The sequence below is a fragment of the Hippocampus bargibanti genome, linkage group LG18, assembly GCF_051943395.1.
Source record: "Hippocampus bargibanti isolate YZ-2025 linkage group LG18, ASM5194339v1, whole genome shotgun sequence".
Classification (NCBI taxonomy): domain Eukaryota; kingdom Metazoa; phylum Chordata; class Actinopteri; order Syngnathiformes; family Syngnathidae; genus Hippocampus; species Hippocampus bargibanti.
The window spans coordinates 4,525,709-4,543,241 of record NC_142751.1 but is presented as its reverse complement, the minus strand read 5'-3'; the positions used below and the strand labels follow the sequence as shown (position 1 = coordinate 4,543,241).

The 17,533-nt window shown below is 41.3% G+C and overlaps 1 protein-coding gene across 3 annotated transcripts in view; it reads right to left on the bottom strand.

Moving 5' to 3' along the window:
- megf10 (multiple EGF-like-domains 10) overlaps positions 1-17,533 on the bottom strand; it is a 47,455-nt gene that overhangs the window by 8,692 nt on the left and 21,230 nt on the right. For all 3 annotated transcript variants that reach the window (XR_016118294.1, XM_089020611.1, XM_089020610.1), the window contains exons 8-18: positions 16,695-16,831; positions 14,523-14,735; positions 14,079-14,253; positions 11,442-11,562; positions 9,423-9,586; positions 8,186-8,288; positions 6,619-6,765; positions 4,066-4,200; positions 3,650-3,778; positions 3,410-3,538; positions 1,567-1,695 (exon numbers count right to left, since the gene is read on the bottom strand). Coding sequence is in view for 2 of the 3 variants with exons in the window: in XM_089020611.1 (XP_088876737.1) it covers positions 1,567-1,695; positions 3,410-3,538; positions 3,650-3,778; positions 4,066-4,200; positions 6,619-6,765; positions 8,186-8,288; positions 9,423-9,586; positions 11,442-11,562; positions 14,079-14,253; positions 14,523-14,735; positions 16,695-16,831 (1,582 nt within the window). In the remaining variant the exon portion in view is untranslated. The remainder of the gene's footprint in view (positions 1-1,566; positions 1,696-3,409; positions 3,539-3,649; positions 3,779-4,065; positions 4,201-6,618; positions 6,766-8,185; positions 8,289-9,422; positions 9,587-11,441; positions 11,563-14,078; positions 14,254-14,522; positions 14,736-16,694; positions 16,832-17,533) is intronic.

Sequence of the window (17,533 nt, the reverse complement as noted above, 5' to 3'; positions counted from 1 at the left end):
GGAATCGGTAAAATATTTCCCCCCTCTCCTAAAAAAAAAAACAGCTGAAATTTTTGTTATTGATGTAGCGTTAAGATTGCCTTTATTTTCTCAACTTCAGAACTCTTCTTGGTGCTATTCTGAGTTTTCATTCTCACTGGGTGTACAAATGACTGACCGCAAATAAAAATTCTCAAACATTATTTTTAATCCAAACCACTGACGTGTATGCATTAGTTGGGATTTGACTTCAACTTTGAGAGTGAAGGCTGGCTTGAACACAGTATCCCAAAAACACATTTGTTCAAAGTATCTACTTCTAATTATTATTTTATTTTCGGCTTTTCCCCTCAGCGGTCGGTCGCCACAGCGAATCAGTGTCCTCCATCCAACCCTGTTTTGTGCATCTTCTTCTCTCACACCAGCTACCTTCTCTTTGACAACATCCATAAACCTCCTCTTTGGTCTTCCTCTTGGTCTCTTGCCTGGCAGTTCAAGGGTCAGCATCCTTCTCCCGATATATTCACTCTCTCTACGCTGGACATGTCCAAATTATCTCAGTCTGGCTGATTTTCACTCCAAAACGTCTAATATGAGTTGTCCCATTCCTGATAATATCCAACCTGGTCACTCCCAAAGAAAACCTCAACATATTCAGCTCTGCTACCTCCAGCTCTGTTTCCTGTCTTTTCTCCAATGGCACTGTCTCCAGTCCAAACATCATGGCTGGTCACACCACAGTTTTTTCCACCGTTCCTTTCATCTTAGTTGAAACTCTTGTATCACATCTGACATCTGACACTTTTCTCCAGCCATTCCAGCCTGCCTGTAAACATTTGCTAAAAGTACCTTAATGTTCTTAATTGGATTGGATTGGATTAGCCTTTTTTCATTAGCCTGGATTAGTCTCGAAGTGGATAAATATACATTCCACAGAGCAAAGTTATGAAAGTAAGAGGAAAGGAAAGAAAGAAGTAGAAAAACAAACACAGGAGCCGATGTAAAGGTGGCTACTTTTGCGGCGCCTTCTTGAAGTAAAAAAACAAAAACTAAATAATGAATAATGTGACACAACACAAAAGACACAGAAAATCATTCAATCTTAAGCACTTTTAGCATCGTCTTTGTTGCATGAAGTAGTTGATGATCAAAGCGTCCTTTTCACCACTGGATCAGCAGACATCATGGTGGAATGCGCATGTCTGCTACAAGCTAAATTTTGAGAATAAGAACTAAGCTGTAACAATGCTACAGTGTAGCATCAATTGATGAAAACAGATAATAATCATTATATTCCTCAAAGCCCTTGCTAAATGTGTGTTAAAATGTGTTTGTATTGTGTTTATTTATGTGTCAGAATACGAAAAAAGTCATAAATGCAATAACAATATAACTAGGGAGTTGGATGTCGGCGAAAATTGCCATACTGTAAAAATAAGGCACATAAAAATTAAATATATCAATAAAAAATATACAAGTGTCAAATATATTTGTACATGTCATGAAAATGACCTTGATTGCAGCAACTGCAATCAAGGTCGACAATTTAAGTAATGCAAGTGACTGTTCGAAACCACCTTTACATACTTTGTTCACAGTGCTGACCCATGAAGCCAGTCCGACAGGTACATTGTCCAGAGATGTGATCACAATCTGCTCCATTCTTGCATTGGCATGTCTGAGAACAATCCTTCCCATGAAATCCTAATGGACAACCTGTAAAGGAATCAAGACAAGCAAAAGTCAGAATGCTTATTTAATGTAGGAAATGATGCAACTATGAAGTTGCGTTATGATGTTACGAACGCAGATACCCAGAATTGAATGCGGGACACATGTGTTGATTAAACTGTCAATTTCCATAGCATAGTGATGAGAGTGAGCCATGATCTCAATGATCACGTGCATGTGCATTTATGAAAGGGGGCAGCATTCAGACATCTACCGTAAAATATCATAGTAAACAATTCCAATGAAAAGCTACTGTGTGACATCACATTTGCTGGGTGCACCCGGAACGTCAAGTGTGATAACTGAGGCAAAATGGTCCTTTTGTTCAGTGTTCATTACAATAGTAAACACCAGTGTTTGTTACAATGACCGTAACCAAGACATAAACCAAAACACATTTTAGCACACACACACACACACACACACGCACACACACACGCACACGCACACACACACACACACACACACACACACACACGCACACACACACACACACACACACACACACACACACACACACACACACACACACACACACACACACACACACACACACACACACACACACACACACACACACACACACACACACACACACACACACAGACACAGGATTGCATTGTTTATAACAATGTTACACAGCTACTCATCAACAGCATCGATGTGCTTAGTGCAAAGTGCTAGTTTTGGTCTTGTTTTTGTGTTTTCTTTTGTCACTTTGTGTTGTTGTGCGTCGTGTGGAACGGATACGGATTGTTTTTCAGCATTTTTGGCCACGACATTCATCAAGGAGGAGACTGTGCTGAGCGGTTGCGCCTTTTCGGCAGAATGAATATGCCAGTACTGTTTTTGAATGGGAGGAATGTCGGTGCCATTTGATTGTCATCGCTAGACACCTCTGGGGCCATTGTGCGTTTTTGCGCCTGTAATGGGCAGCATCTTCACAGCCCCGCTTTGTTCAGCCGAAAGGTTGGTGCTGTTGGACAGTCTGCAGCTGGATGTGTGCATGGCTTGAGGAGCCCGCGATGAGAAGAAAGAAGATTCAGCGCAGAGTGCCGATGCATATGTGGAACTGTCGCGGCTAAGAATTGAAGTGAATTTATGTGGGACAGGAGATGTGAGACAATCTCTTTTTGTCAATGGATACTACAACTGCATGTATGATTTCAACATTTAGCTTGTAGTAGACGTGCACATTCCACCGTGACGCCCCTGATGCACTGCTGAAAAGGACGCTGTGATCCGCTCCTCTTTCATCTAGAACTCCTTCAAGTCACAAAGAGGGTACAGCAAGTGCTGAAGAATGAATGACTCTCTGTGTCTTTGTGTTGTCATGTTATTTCAGCTATATAGTACTTATCGTTTTATTTATGGTTTTATTGTTCTGTGTATTGTTCTTTTAATTGCAAAGTGTCCTTGGGTGTTCTGAAAGGCGCTTGGAAATTAAATGTATTATTATTCTATAAGACTGAGCCCCCTAAAAAGTACGATTGAAACCGTTCTACACACTACACGCGATCAGTTTATCGTTGCTCCAATCAGTCAAGGTAAGAAATCTTATTTTGTGATAGCGACAGTGATTCTAAAGCAGGGTTTAGGGGAGTAGGAGGTAAAGACGACAAGCACAATTGTGATCATATAGATGCACAGTACTCTACTATTAAGGACAGAACATTAAATCAATGTATATTTGACTGACGTTGTGTGCAGTATAGGCCCGTCCATCCTGGGGTGCACTTGCATTCTCCATCGTAGGCACTACAATAGGCGCCGTTATGACAGTTGCATGTGTGGATGCAGTTGGGTCCCCACTGAGCAGGAGGACATGCTGCAAAACAGTCATTATCAAGTGTGATGTGATGTACACTGAAACCAAGGTAAGACAGTAAACCAGCACCAAACATTTCTCATCGGATATAAATCAAGTGAGTGAACTGACGCTGAGAGCAGTCATTGCCGATCCATCCTGGAAAACACTGACAGGAGCCATCAATAGGGTTGCAGGTGCCGTTGTTTGTGCAAATGCAGCTCAAGGTACATTTCTTCCCATAGTAACTACTGGGACACACTTTACACAAGATACAATGTGTTTATTAGACAACAGCAATTTGCAATGTGGTGAGAAAAATACAATACATTATTGATGAAAAGGTTTCTTCAGCCGTCATCTGTACTTCTTTGAAAAGAAGTACAGATGACGGCTGAAGAAACCTTTTCATCGATGGATCACTCCTGTACGACTGAGAGCTTACACAGACGTACAGTTCATTATTGATAACTATCGTTTGACTGTTTGGTAGGGACCATCAGTATGCTGGAGTAAAGAAGGTCATAGCTGTGAAGTGTAACGCTCACCTTCATTGCAAAGGGACCCTTTAAAGCCTGGAAGACAATCACACTGTCCACTCACATGGTGGCACGGTCCATTACTGTGGACACACTGAGGACACGTCTGACTGCAACGATGACCAAAGTAACCGGGAGAGCAGACTGCAAAGAAAAAGGGAACCCAAATATTTCGTAAATTTATGTCTAAAGCACACTTAAAGGACAACCGACGTCTCCGGACAAGTTGTGTCCATAATTTGTAAAATCGCCTCAAATGACTTCTACTGAGCGTATTTTACAAAGATTACACCACATATAGCTATATTTTACGTTTAAAGACTCGCGCTGAATATTCCGGAAGTCTTGTTTTTGAGTTGGTGACGAGTCCTCATCCTACGTCACTGAAGGAACGCCCCTAACCGAGAAAAGACATAGCTTGCATCACCTCAATGCATTTTGCGGTACTTTGTTTGGTCTGAAAACCACGTGTTGATACGTGTTGATGGCGAAATTAGAAGGAAAACACATAAATAACACGATGGTGAATCGTGTGTGGCGCCAAGACTTCTACCGTGTATTTGATGTTTCCTCTGAAGAAAGTGGGGCTGTGAAAATGGTGCCAATACAGGAGTAAAACACACTGTCTAGCAATGACAGTAAAATCCTCCCAATCAAAATCAGTGCTGATACACGCTTGCAACCGAGAAGGCGCAACCACCAAGCACAGATTATTCTTCATTCACAAATGTCAAGGCCTAAAATCATGAAAACAATCCACACCAAGTCCACACCATCATATGGCAAAAGACAAAAAACAACAACAAAACCAAAACAAACACAAGGCTCTTGAAAAGCACTTGCCGACGGCTGCCTACTATGGGGCCATCTTGGGGGGGGGGGGGTGGGGTGGATAATTGTACCTTGGCTTACGAACTTAATTGGTTCCCAGAAAGTGTTTTTGTAGTGTAATTTCCCATATGAAAGTGTGAATTCCAAACATTAATTTTCCATACGAAACAATTAAAATGAGAATAATCCGTTCCCAGGTCTCCATAAAACATAATTTTCTACTAAATAAGCTTTAACATGACACAAAATATACCTTATTTTATGCATAATAAATGTGCTCTGGTATTGTAATCACAGAAATACACTGTACTTATAATAAAGTCATTTTATTTACCTTTGTGATGGTCGTTGATGGCTTGATGGAATGGATAGCTTTTTGCATAAAGTGTCTCAAGGAGCTCTGGATTGTACATCTTAGAAGTTGTGCTATTGCAACAGCAACAGATGCAGGCAGACATACTAGAAACTTCATTAATAGCTGGTTCCCTTGCTTGTATGTTCTCTTCAAATTGTACAGCTGGCTTGTGCGGGTAATTTGTGGAGCCTGATTGATGGGCTATTTTAACCTTGCAGTCTACACTCTGCCTTTGAAATATTAATAAAATTGTCCAAATGTTACTGTGTTTTCTATCCATTTTCTCACCATTTTACTTTTGTTTTTTTTTCTCGCTTTTTTTTTGTTTCAAGCTGTCGTGTGTGTATGTGTTTCTGTTTCTGTAACCTCTGCCCCCCCTCACTGCTGCGTGTGTCCTGCTGCGTGTGTCCCCTCCTTCCTCTATCTTGACGTGCAGCTTTAACTGAAGACTGGGGGTGGGGAATAGAGGAGAAAAAAGCCGGCTGCCATTTCTGGAGCTCCAAGAACCGGCTCGTTCTCGAACGACACATCACTCATTGTTAAAAATAGTTTGTATGCCAAGATTAAATTTAACGTTTGTAAGGTGAAAAGTTCGTTAGCTAAGGCTTTCGTAAGCCGAGGTATCACTATATACTGTATAGCAGTGTTTCACAACCCTTTTGGAGCAAAAGCACATATTTTAAATGGGACCCAAAAAAACATCACGGCACCCTACTTAATAAAACAATTGAGAAAAAATGGATACATGGATTAAAAATCTGTCATATCGTAAAGGGTCTTGAATTTTCAGCCCGTTACGATACATGTTTGGCATAGATTGATGAACAAAACATTTTTGCAACAAATTGTTTTCACTAAGCAGAAGACAATGGACGAATGAATGGGTGGATGGATGGATGGATGGACGGATGGATGGATGGATGGATGGATGTTTTCACTTTGTAGCCAACACTAATCCACACACATTCTTTGTTCTACAGTATAATACAGTTTACAACAACAAAAGTTGAACATAGTCCAAAGATTGTAATTGCAACAGAATAATTCAGTGACTATTCTTTGCTATGGTGAATTTAAGCAAACATTTGAAAGGCGCTGAGAAATCAAATGGATCATCATCATTAACAAGAGAATGACCGGCATGGCATGTTTGACCTAAGGTACTTAACCTTTAAGTACCTTTAAATACCTTAGGTACTTAAAGGTTAAACCTACTTAAAGGTAGGTTTAAGTACTGTATATCTGACTCATTGTTGCATTTGTAGTCATGTTCAAAGTTTGACATCTCGATTACTGCGTGTTAAAAATATCAATAAGTGTATCGCGTTAATATCACAATTTGAAATAAAGCATTTAATTAAAACTTTAACACTTACTCCTCTGACAGGTGCTGCCTCTGTATCCCGGTGCACACTCACATGTTCCTTCATCAGGAGAGCAGGATGCTCCGTTCTTACAGTGACAGGTTAGGGAACAGTTTGGACCCCAGCGGCCCTCTGCACACACACTGTCACAGTGGATACCTGCATCATACACACGCACGCACACACACACACACACACAGAGTAATGTAGTCTTGAACACTATCAATAACTCATTTTTTTTTGTCAACGTGCAAATTTCCAGGTTGTGCGGTGCATTATGGGTGTCACGAACAAGTTCTTATGCATCTCCAATAGGTGACAGAGGAGGACTTTCCCTCTTGCATGCACACTTGCTGCCAATTTGTTCATGAAGTTAAGCCATGTTTCTAACTCATTCGCTTCCATTCCTGAATTTATTCGGGAATTAAAAAATGGGACGTGGAGTACCATTCCTGAGTTTGTTTGTTTTATTTGTCTGTGAATTTCAGAACCTTAGCCAATTTCCCTACCATGAGGGGGAAACAGTTGCGCTTCGCTTAAAAAAAAAAAAGCAGCGTCCGATCGCCCCTTTCAGTGTTTGAATGGAGGAGAGAATGCCGATCATGGCAAAGCGCTTTAGTCACAATTACAAGCAGTCTACGTTGGCACAACATTGGACCGGCAGTGTAGCTGCACAACTAACTGAGGGTGATCTGCTGGGTGACTCAGAACCAGATGCGGATTTCTCCGACGGGGTTTCTGCCATCAGGATCGATGAGCAGCCGGTGCAGCAGTCCTGATCAGTCCTGCTGCACCCTGGAGAGTGCTACACTACATATCACACTAAAAAGAACTATTGATGACACAGACACACACACGCACCTGGATATAGCTCACACACACACACACACACACACACACACACACACACACACACACACACACACACACACACACACACACACACACACACACACACACACACACACACACACACGCACACACACACACACACACCTGTAAATAGTTCGAACACATGCACACATCTGTAAATAGATTATTTTTGTTTTGATGATTCTGGTTCTGTTGCTGATGTTATAAATCTAAGTAAAAATGTGGTTTTGTCATTAAGACCACATTTTGTTGTTTGAAATATTTTTTTTTTAAACTTTTTTTTTGTGATGAAAGAAGAGAGTTAAGGCCTTAGGTGTAGGCCATTTTTCCAGTCCTGCAGGGGAACCAGCCTGCATATTTTTTCATTTTCTCTGTTCCAACATACGTGATTCAAGAAAACTGGGTCAATGTTAGGCTTCTGCAGAGCTTACTGATGAGTTGAAACGGTTTTGTACATATACAGTACACTGTTGACATTTTTATTTTGCTATGCTTAGAATATCTTGTTTTCTATCCTTTCACCCCCCCATCCCATCCCCTTTAAAATTGCTGCTGTGGACTGCAAATTTCCCCATTGTGGGACAAATAAAGGTTTTCTGATTCTGATCATTTGAAAATAGGTGTGTTCCAAGAGCACACAGAATGACATGCCGTAATTTGATACATATGGTATGTGTGGTCTTGGTGAAGACTCAATTTCCCTTACCAGTCCATCCATCCAGACAGTGGCAGTACCCAGTGACGTAATGGCATCCGTCAGCATGACTACAGTCACAGCGCTCTTTACAGTGAAGACCATAGGTCCCATCCTAGACAAAAGCAAATGTGAAAATCACAGGCCCGATGACAACATTGTGAATTTCATTTTGACGACTTTAAAAATGCAATATGTCTGTGTAAGCTCTCAGTCGTACAGGAGTGGTCCATCGATGAAAAGGTTTCTTCACCTGTCATCTGTACTTCTTTGAAGGTGTCGGACGTTTCGCTTCTCATCCAAGAGGCTTCGTCAGCGAACTAAAATTTGCTGGTAGTTTTGGTCCCATATATACATCCCTACAATCTAGAGGTGGTGGTGCCAGACCTCTGGTATGATAGGTCCCTGCTCTCAGGTTGGGGGGAGCAGAGGACTATACCCTGAGGCTACACTGATTACTTCTATTGTCCTGACTGATTAGTTCTATTGTCCTGCCTGATTATGGAGTCTACGACTGGCCTGATTGCCAGTTTGAAAGGGGAGTAAAAGAAGCTATTTTCATAGAACAGCAAAACCCTTCACTAAATCGCCATGGTGGGGTGAGGTTTAATTTGGATCGTTCTTACAATAGACTTTTTAGGCAACATAGGCTTAGTTATGGTGATGATGTGATACCAGAGCTAATGGGGCAATCAGCCCCCCTTTAGGTTGAACACACTAAAGTATAAGATTTCCAAAAAGAAATAATTAGTAGGTGGCCGGTTAGCATGCCAACTTCACAGTGCAGAGGTCGTGGGTTCAATCCCCGCTCCGGCCTCCCTGTGTGGAGCTTGCATGCTCTCCCCAGGCCTGCATGTGTTTTTGCCGGGTCCTCCAGTTTTCTCCCACATTCGAAAAACATGCATGACCATTGACCTCAGCGTGAGTGTGAATGGTTGTCTGTTTCTGTGTGCCTTGCGATTGGCTGGCTACCAGTTCAGGGTGTCGCCCACGCACCGCTCGAAGACAGCTGGGATAGGTTCCATAACCCATCACGATTCCAGTGAGGAATAGCAGTTTGGAAGATGAGTGAATGAATGAAAAATAAATGAGAATGCAAGGAGGGAAATCCTTGGGTGACGTGCATAAAGCTGAACCCAAATGTTTCTCCCTGTTCCCCTTTCCAGTGATTTGGTACTAGAATAAAGTGTCTCAACTCTTCCTTGGGTCTTCTGAATGTTCCATGATAACCCTGACATAGTGTTTTTACCTGGCACTGCAGGTCACATTTATTTCCTCTCCAGCCTGCAGCACAAGTACAATGACCAGTCACTGGATCACAAGCACCTTCGTTCCCACACAGACAGGTCATGTTGCAGCCAATTCCCCATGTCCCACTGGGGCAGGTGATGGAACAGTCCACTCCGTGCCACCCTGATTAAAGGATAGAGTGTAATTACAGTAAAGTCTCGTTATATCGATATTCAAGGGAGTCCGAAAAAATATCGATATAACCGAGACTATCGATATATCTGACCCTGTTTGCATGTAATTTTCTCCGTGCGTGCATAGAAATAGTATCGATATAACCGGGACTATCGATATATCCGATATCGATATAACGAGACTTTACTGTATTTATGTGGATAAAAGCATTTCCCCATTCCTAAGGACCAGTGTGTAGGCTCTATGCGTCGCTTGCGCCCTCAAATTAGAACTTGATAGATCTAGGTTGGGAGAACTGGTTCAAAAACGTATATCAGTGGCATAATCCACAGCCTTTAACCTTCATTGCAAACCACTGCATCCCACGAGAAAGGTACTGTAATGCCGGTGCAATTAACTCTCTGTGAAACCTTGATTCACTCGGACCTTGATTTAACAGACCTGGACAGCAGACCCCTGATTAACAAACAGACTGATTTGTAAACTCCTCTCAAAGCGTCCCTTTGAAAGCAGTCGTTTAACTCTGTTCGCTGCAAATTAGCTCATTTCACACAGTGGCGCTATTGTACCATTACAGACCGAAACTGGTCACATGCTACTGGCTTACATTGCTCTCATCATTGACAAACAGACTTAGAATGGACTAGAAGAGGCTAAAATCTGCACCAACTTAGCAGCCACGATAGCATGAGTGTGAGTCACTTGAAATGTATTAGGAAGCATAGACATAGGTTAAGCCTTCGCCAAAGGCACGCAGCTTCAAAAGCGTATGTTGTATCAACCTACAGTGATACCTTGGCTTACGAACTTAATTGGTTCGTGTGTGTAAGGTGAAAAGTGTGAATTCCAAACATTAATTTTCCATACGAAACCATTAAAATAGAATAATAATAATACGTTCCCAGGTCTCCATAAAACATAATTTTCTACTAAATAAGCCTTAACACTACACAAAATATACCTTATTTTATGCATAATAAATGTGCTCTGGTATTGTAATCAAAGAAATACACTGTACTTATAATAAAGTCATTTTATTTACCTTTGTGATGGTCGTTGATGGCTTGATGGAATGGATAGCTTTTTGCATAAAGTGTCTCAAGGAGCTATGGATTGTACATCTTAGATGTTGTGATATTGCAACAGCAACAGATGCAGGCAGACACACTAGAAACTTCATTAATAGCTGGTTCCCTTGCTTGTATGTTCTCTTCAAATTGTACAGCTGACTTGTCCGGGTTAGTTGTGGAGCCTGGTTGATAGGATATTTTAAACTTGTAGTCTACACTCTGCCTTTGAACTATCAATAAAGTTGAAACAAGTCCAAATTTCACTGTTTTCTATCCATTTTCTCACCATTTCACTTTTGTTTTTTTTCACTTTTGTTTTTTTTTTTGTTTCAAGCTCTGTTGTCTGCTTTTCGTGAGTGTGTATGTTTCTGTAACCCATCTCCCATTTCAGGATCTCCAAGAACCGGCTCGTTCACAAACGACACATCACTCATTGTGGCCCTCCGTGTGTTTCCCGAAAAATAGTTCGTATGTCAAGATTATATTCTCGCGAATTTAACGTTCGTAAGGCGAAAAGTTCGTTAGCTAAAGCGTTCATAAGCCGACGTATCACTGTATTCATATTAATGGTTGTTCACGACTGGAGCCATTTTATGTAATATGCTTGTCCGGTGAATTATTTTAGTTTTTTTGTAAATCCTGATCTGCCCCACAATTATATGGCAAATGAACATAACGGAAGTGAAAAAAGTAAGCATGAACATTGTGGCCTGCATGTAGTTATCCTCCCCCCAAGCAGCAACTAGTTAAGTTTGGCTCTTTTTTTGGCTCACCTGGTCTACAAAAGCAGAATCCATCCACTGGAGAACACAGAGCTCCATTCTTACAATTACAGGTGGAGGAGCAGTTCTGTCCATGAGATCCTGCTGGGCATGGGACTGAACAGTCTAAACCCTAGAAAAAAAAAGCGAACAGTTAGATAAAAACAGAGCAGTGTACTCTCGGGCTAGATTTACTGTAAGATATTCAAATGTCCCAATTCCAATGGGATTTCAATTCTATCTATCTATCTATCTATCTATCTATCTATCTATCTATCTATCTATCTATCTATCTATCTATCTATCTATCTATCTATCTATCTATCTATCTATCTATCTATCTATCTATCTATCTATCTATCTATCTATCTATCTATCTATCATCTAGCCCAATATACTTATATAATATAGTTATAGATACTATAACTATGGGAGATGAAACTTTAGATTGGATTTGATTTGCCTTCATTTAACTTATTGTGATTATTTGTATGATTAATTATTATTATTTAAATACAGTGCACATTAGAGGAATTTCTCGACGTTCGTGTCGGAAATCGTGAAATTGGCGAGAAGAAAATCAGAAGGTCAGAAAATCAAGCAGAATCAGAAATTTGATTTCATAGGGTTTCCGCGCTAACCATCTTCTTTCAGAATTAAGAGAGGGGGATTCTACAGAGAAGAACTCCTGGGCACTCATAACCACCGAGGTGGCCAAAGATGAAACTGGTTTGTATCAACACAGATGGACGTCCAAAGCGAGTGACAGACAACAACGTTGCATCGCGTATGGATGACAAAAGGCAAGTATGACGACCATTTTAACAGATTGCCAAAATGTTTCCTCCACACTCCACTCAATCCAGGGGGTTCAGGGCCGTAGCCACATTAGCGGGAGTGCCCGCTGGCAATGCAACTCGTGCAAAGAATGATTGAAGGCTGTCCTCCACCCAAAGAATGTGGCGACATGCAAATATGTAGCCCACGCGAAATCTGCAGTTAAGATTTGCTTGGGCGACACTACAGAAGTTTCAGCAGCGGAAAAAAAAAAGCGGTGATCACATCGTTTTATTTTCTCGGACCTGCATTTTATACTAATGCTCCTGGTCACACCCAGCAGGTCTTTACAAAAGCTCTCCTGAACACCTCTTCTTCCTCTTCTCCCCTCGGGCTGCCTGCCCCTCTGGGTGCAGGCAGTTTCATTTTGTGCCGTCCCAAAGATTAAAGAATCTTTTTGTTCTTACTTTTGATTCCGGCTACATTAGTAATGACCATAACACTGTGTATGTGTCTGTGCAAGCTCTCAGTCGTACAGGAGCGGTCCATCGCTGAAAAGGTTTCTTCAGTTGTCATCTGTACTTCTTTGAAGGTGTCGGACGTTTTGCTTCTCATCCAAGAAACTCCGTCAGCAAACTAAAGTCTTACTGGCAATTTAGGCCCTATATATATATCCCAACTGTCCAGACATGGCGGTGCCGGACTCTGCTATGATAGGTCCCTGCTTTCAGGTTGGGGGGAGCAGAGTGTACTGTGTATGTGTCTTCATCAAGTGTGCCAAGGGCACAGTGTACATTAACACAAGAAATACATTAATAACATGAACAAAGGATGTTTTCTTTCCTCCTTAACTCAGCACGATCAACTTGGGACCAATCCGCGATCAACGTCATGGGCACCCGCGCTCAAGCACAAGGGTGCCCATCTCTAGGACACATCCATACCACATTGGTCAAACATCAGGCCCGAGTGCCTTTCCAGCCTTCATCCTCTTCGCCACCCTCCTCACATCATCCTTACTCATCTTTGCTATGTCCTGGTCCACAACAGTCACATCTTCTATTCTTGCTATCTTCGACTAGGTTCTTTCCTCATTCATCAATCCTACAAAGCACTTTTCCATCTTCCCATCACATCACTGGTCCCTGTTAATACATTTCCATTTCTATCCTTAATAGCCCTAACCTACTGCACATCCTAACCATGTCTGTCCATCGGTCTCGCCAACCTGTTTCAATCAGTTTCTCCTTCCTCTCTGTCCAGCCTCGCATACAAGTGATCGTAGACCTCTTGTTTGGCCTTCGCCACCATGCACTACATCTCCTTGTACTCCTGTCTACTCTCTTCTGTCCTCTCAGTGTCCCACGTCTTCTCTGCTGACCTCTTTCACTGTACATACTCCTGCACCTCCACATTCCACCACCAAGTCTCCCTATCTACTTGTTTCCTTTGATACGCCAAGTACTTTTCGACCTGTCTCCCTGACCACATTCACTGTTTTTTCCAGTCGTCTGGAAGAACCTCATACCCACCCAGTGCTCGTCTCAACTCCTTACTAAAAGTCATGCAAAACTCTTCCTTTTTCAGCTTACACCATTTTGCTTTCTTCACCTTCTTCGCGACCAGGCGCATGTTGTAAAGGTGACCTGCTTATTTTTACTTCCGTTCACCCCTACGCCTGCCGCAATCATTTCGGGACCACTATGCGGGCTTCAGGTTGATCGTGATTGACTGATTAGCCACCCTACTTTCGCACAATGGAATGCCTGTAGTTAATAATCATATAAGGGAAAATTAATACTCTTAAATATCATAGCAACATAGAATTGGCTTTAGCACTTTAAATTTATGAGAAACATTGAAAATGATTACCAAGAAGCCTGGAGCACAAACACATTTTCCTGTGACACTGTGGCAGTCTGCACCATTCTTGCACTGGCACACCTGCTGGCAGGACTTGCCGTGGAATCCTGGAGGGCACGTCTCATTGCAGTAGAGTCCAGACCAACCTGACAGACATGTACACTCCCCTGACATTGGATGGCAGCTAGTGACAGAAAAATACAGCAATGTTAAGGATTGAACATTTTGTTTTCAGTAAGTATTGTCATTGTAAGTCCAAAAAAGAGGTTTATGGATTTTGTGAAAGAGAGCATGAAGGTTGCTGGTGTGAGCAAAGAGGACGCACAAAATAGGATAAGATGGTGGCAATGGTGTTGAAAATGGATTTGTGTCCTGCAACGGCTTTGACATCACTGAAGAAGTTCCATCATAGAACATTTGGACAACAGCTATGTGAAGTACTAGATACTATACCTCTGCGTGTTCTGGGAGTAGCATGGACACTTCCTGTCACACAATAGACCATAGTTTCCTTTAGGACACAGTGGGACATCACATGTCTGGCCTGTGAAGCCTGGCTCACACAAGCAGTTTCCATCGTTAAGGTAGCATTTATGACTGTTTTTACAGTGACATTTTTTCGTACAGCCAGCACCATAAGTACCAACTGGACATTCATCCTGACACCTGTACACAGAAATTTACAAAGTCACACGTTTCAAAAAGATGCAAACTTCTTTCATATACAACACAGGTGTCAAAGTCAAGGCCCGCGGGCCAAATCCGGCCCGCCACATCATTTTTTTCGGCCCGCGAAAGCAAATCAAACTTGTTAAATTCCATTATGATTGCTAAAATCCGAGCCAAAATTTCATATTTTTGGATGTCAACCACAATAAAAGTCATTATTCTTGACTTCAGATTTGAAAACGAGTTATTCATTAATTTGCTGTGTGCTCTATATGTAATATTTGAAGGGATTTAAACATTGTAATGGGTTCCCCAAATTCATAACGGCCCTCGAGAGGAAACCATAACTACAATGTGGCCCGCGGCAAACAATGACTTTGACACCCCTGATATGCAATGACAGTAAAGTGGACGAGATTACGTAAAGTAACATAGTTGCTGTGTAGCCCGGCCTGTCATTTGCACCAATACATATTCTGAAGTTTCAACTCAGTTTTGGAATTCAACCATACCCATTGGCTTTGCATCAACACTCTTTACATATTTTAAAATTACGCCCTGGATGGGCTAATCATGAAAGTCTGCAAAGTTGTGAAAAATACATTGTTAACATTCAAATTTGGTTTGATCTGGACATGTGTGCAATACTTCAACTACGCAGAGGGTAATTTGTGACACGTGAGAGACACTCAATGGTTATACAGTAGGGCTGTGACCGTTAATTCAGGAAGGATAACTCATTTAACTTCATCACTGGACAACTGTTTTAGCCAAACGCCAAAAAAAATCAGGATCACACGTGATGAAAAACATTTAAACCAGAAGCCTTCACAATTCAGGACTACAATGTAATCTTTTCACGGTTTTTCAGCAGCTGTCTTCAAACATCCATCTATTGTCCCAACTGATTATCCTTACATGAATGAGAGAGCATGCTGGATCCTCCCAGCCGTCTTCCGCACTCTGAACTGGTTTCCAGCCAAATGCACACAGAAACAACTGTTCACACTCATAATCATGCCAAGGGACAATATAGAATGTACAATTAATCGAGTACTATTTTGGGAGGAAACCGAAATACCCGGACATAAACCAACGCAGGCATGAGAAGAACATGCGAAATCCTCACAAGAAGACTGAGACCTGGAATAAAGCCCATTAGATCTATCCTGTGAGATTAACATACTAACCACCCGTTCACCGTGCTGGTGTCTTTAAGCGTGTCGAAATGGATACCGAAACAAATGACACACATGTGCACCCGTGTGAGATCTTTTCACAAAAGCCTGTTAACGGCTTCCTCACACATTGTCAACAAAACGCTGCAAACAAGTCTGCCAATTAATTCAGATTTCTTTTTTGTTCTGTATTTCTGAGGGGCCCGAACTCGGCAGTTAATGGATTCCAGAAGGTTTGGGTGCGGCAAGCAGCGTTATACCATGATGTTTGGCTTCACTCAAACCCTTATTTACTCTTAATGGGCACATGGATGGTCTATTCCTGTCTCATCACTGGCTTGCTTAAGTACATGGTGCAGGCCCTCTGATATTGGTAATTATATGGATTGAAATTCATGGTGGGTGTCAGCTGTGATTTGTCCAAGAAAACACTAGCTAGGATCTTTGGTTTTGTTTTGTTTTGTTTTGGTGATTGTCCAGACAATGTGAATGGATTATTTTAGCTCAACTTTACTCAAAAATTGTGCAGTTGGCTCACTTAGCTGTATTCCAGTTTTAAAACCAACAGACGAAAGATATAACTAGCACTCAGAAAACTGATTAGAAGTTATTAATCAAACATGAGCAGTCAATTTAATGTCCAATACAGTTGATGTTACAAGGTGGATCGAACAGAATCATATTCCTTTTATTTTGAAACACAATTACAAATCATAGCCCAAAGTATTTCACTTCCTTTTTTTTTTGGTCCACTCCTGGAATGAAATGTGTCTCTTACCGTTCACCGGTGTATCCGGAGCTGCAGCGACACTGTCCAGTGGATGAACTACATAAGGCATTGTTGTGACATTGGCATTCCTGGGAACAGTTTGGGCCAAATCGCCCCTCTGGACATGGCTGCCCACATACGGTGCCCTATAAAAATACAATAATACATACACATCGTAATCAATAAATACACACTAATTTATATTGTATTGTGACATTATAATTTGTATTATGTTGACTAATTTTGTGTTGAATGTTAGTGATGGGAATACGAGGCCTTGTTGAAGCAATGAGGCCTTTGGTCCAAATGGTTCACTTTTTTGCCGATGCATCATCGGGCCTCACTTGCTCAACTGCAGCATCATGTGGATAATAAATGTAATGACAGACAGTGATAAAAGGCGTGATAAGAGTTGTGATGTGAATGACTGCGTGTGTTACTTGAAAGAATAATCCGCTTTAGTTTAGAATTTGACAAACAACAAGGAAATAGACAACCCTTTCATTCATTTTTGTTGATGGAAAAGTGTTCTGTTGGTACCCAAGATCTTTAGATTAAAGTTTACAATTTACCTTTTAAAGTATCAGCAAGTAGAATACATTAAAACCAGTGATACACATGCAGTGATTTACATTATATATTCACACTTTCAAACAAGTTAAGATGAAAACAGAATGCAAGTTTCGTTCCAAACTACAGAAATAGACACCAACCTCAATGACGCATGAGCTAGAACTCAATCAAGAAGTTTCCCTCTTTCTTCTGCTAAAATTCTAGCTTTCCTCCCCTGATGACATGAATGATTTTCAGTTTCTCTTGTATTGTATTTGACCTCCGAGATTCTAATT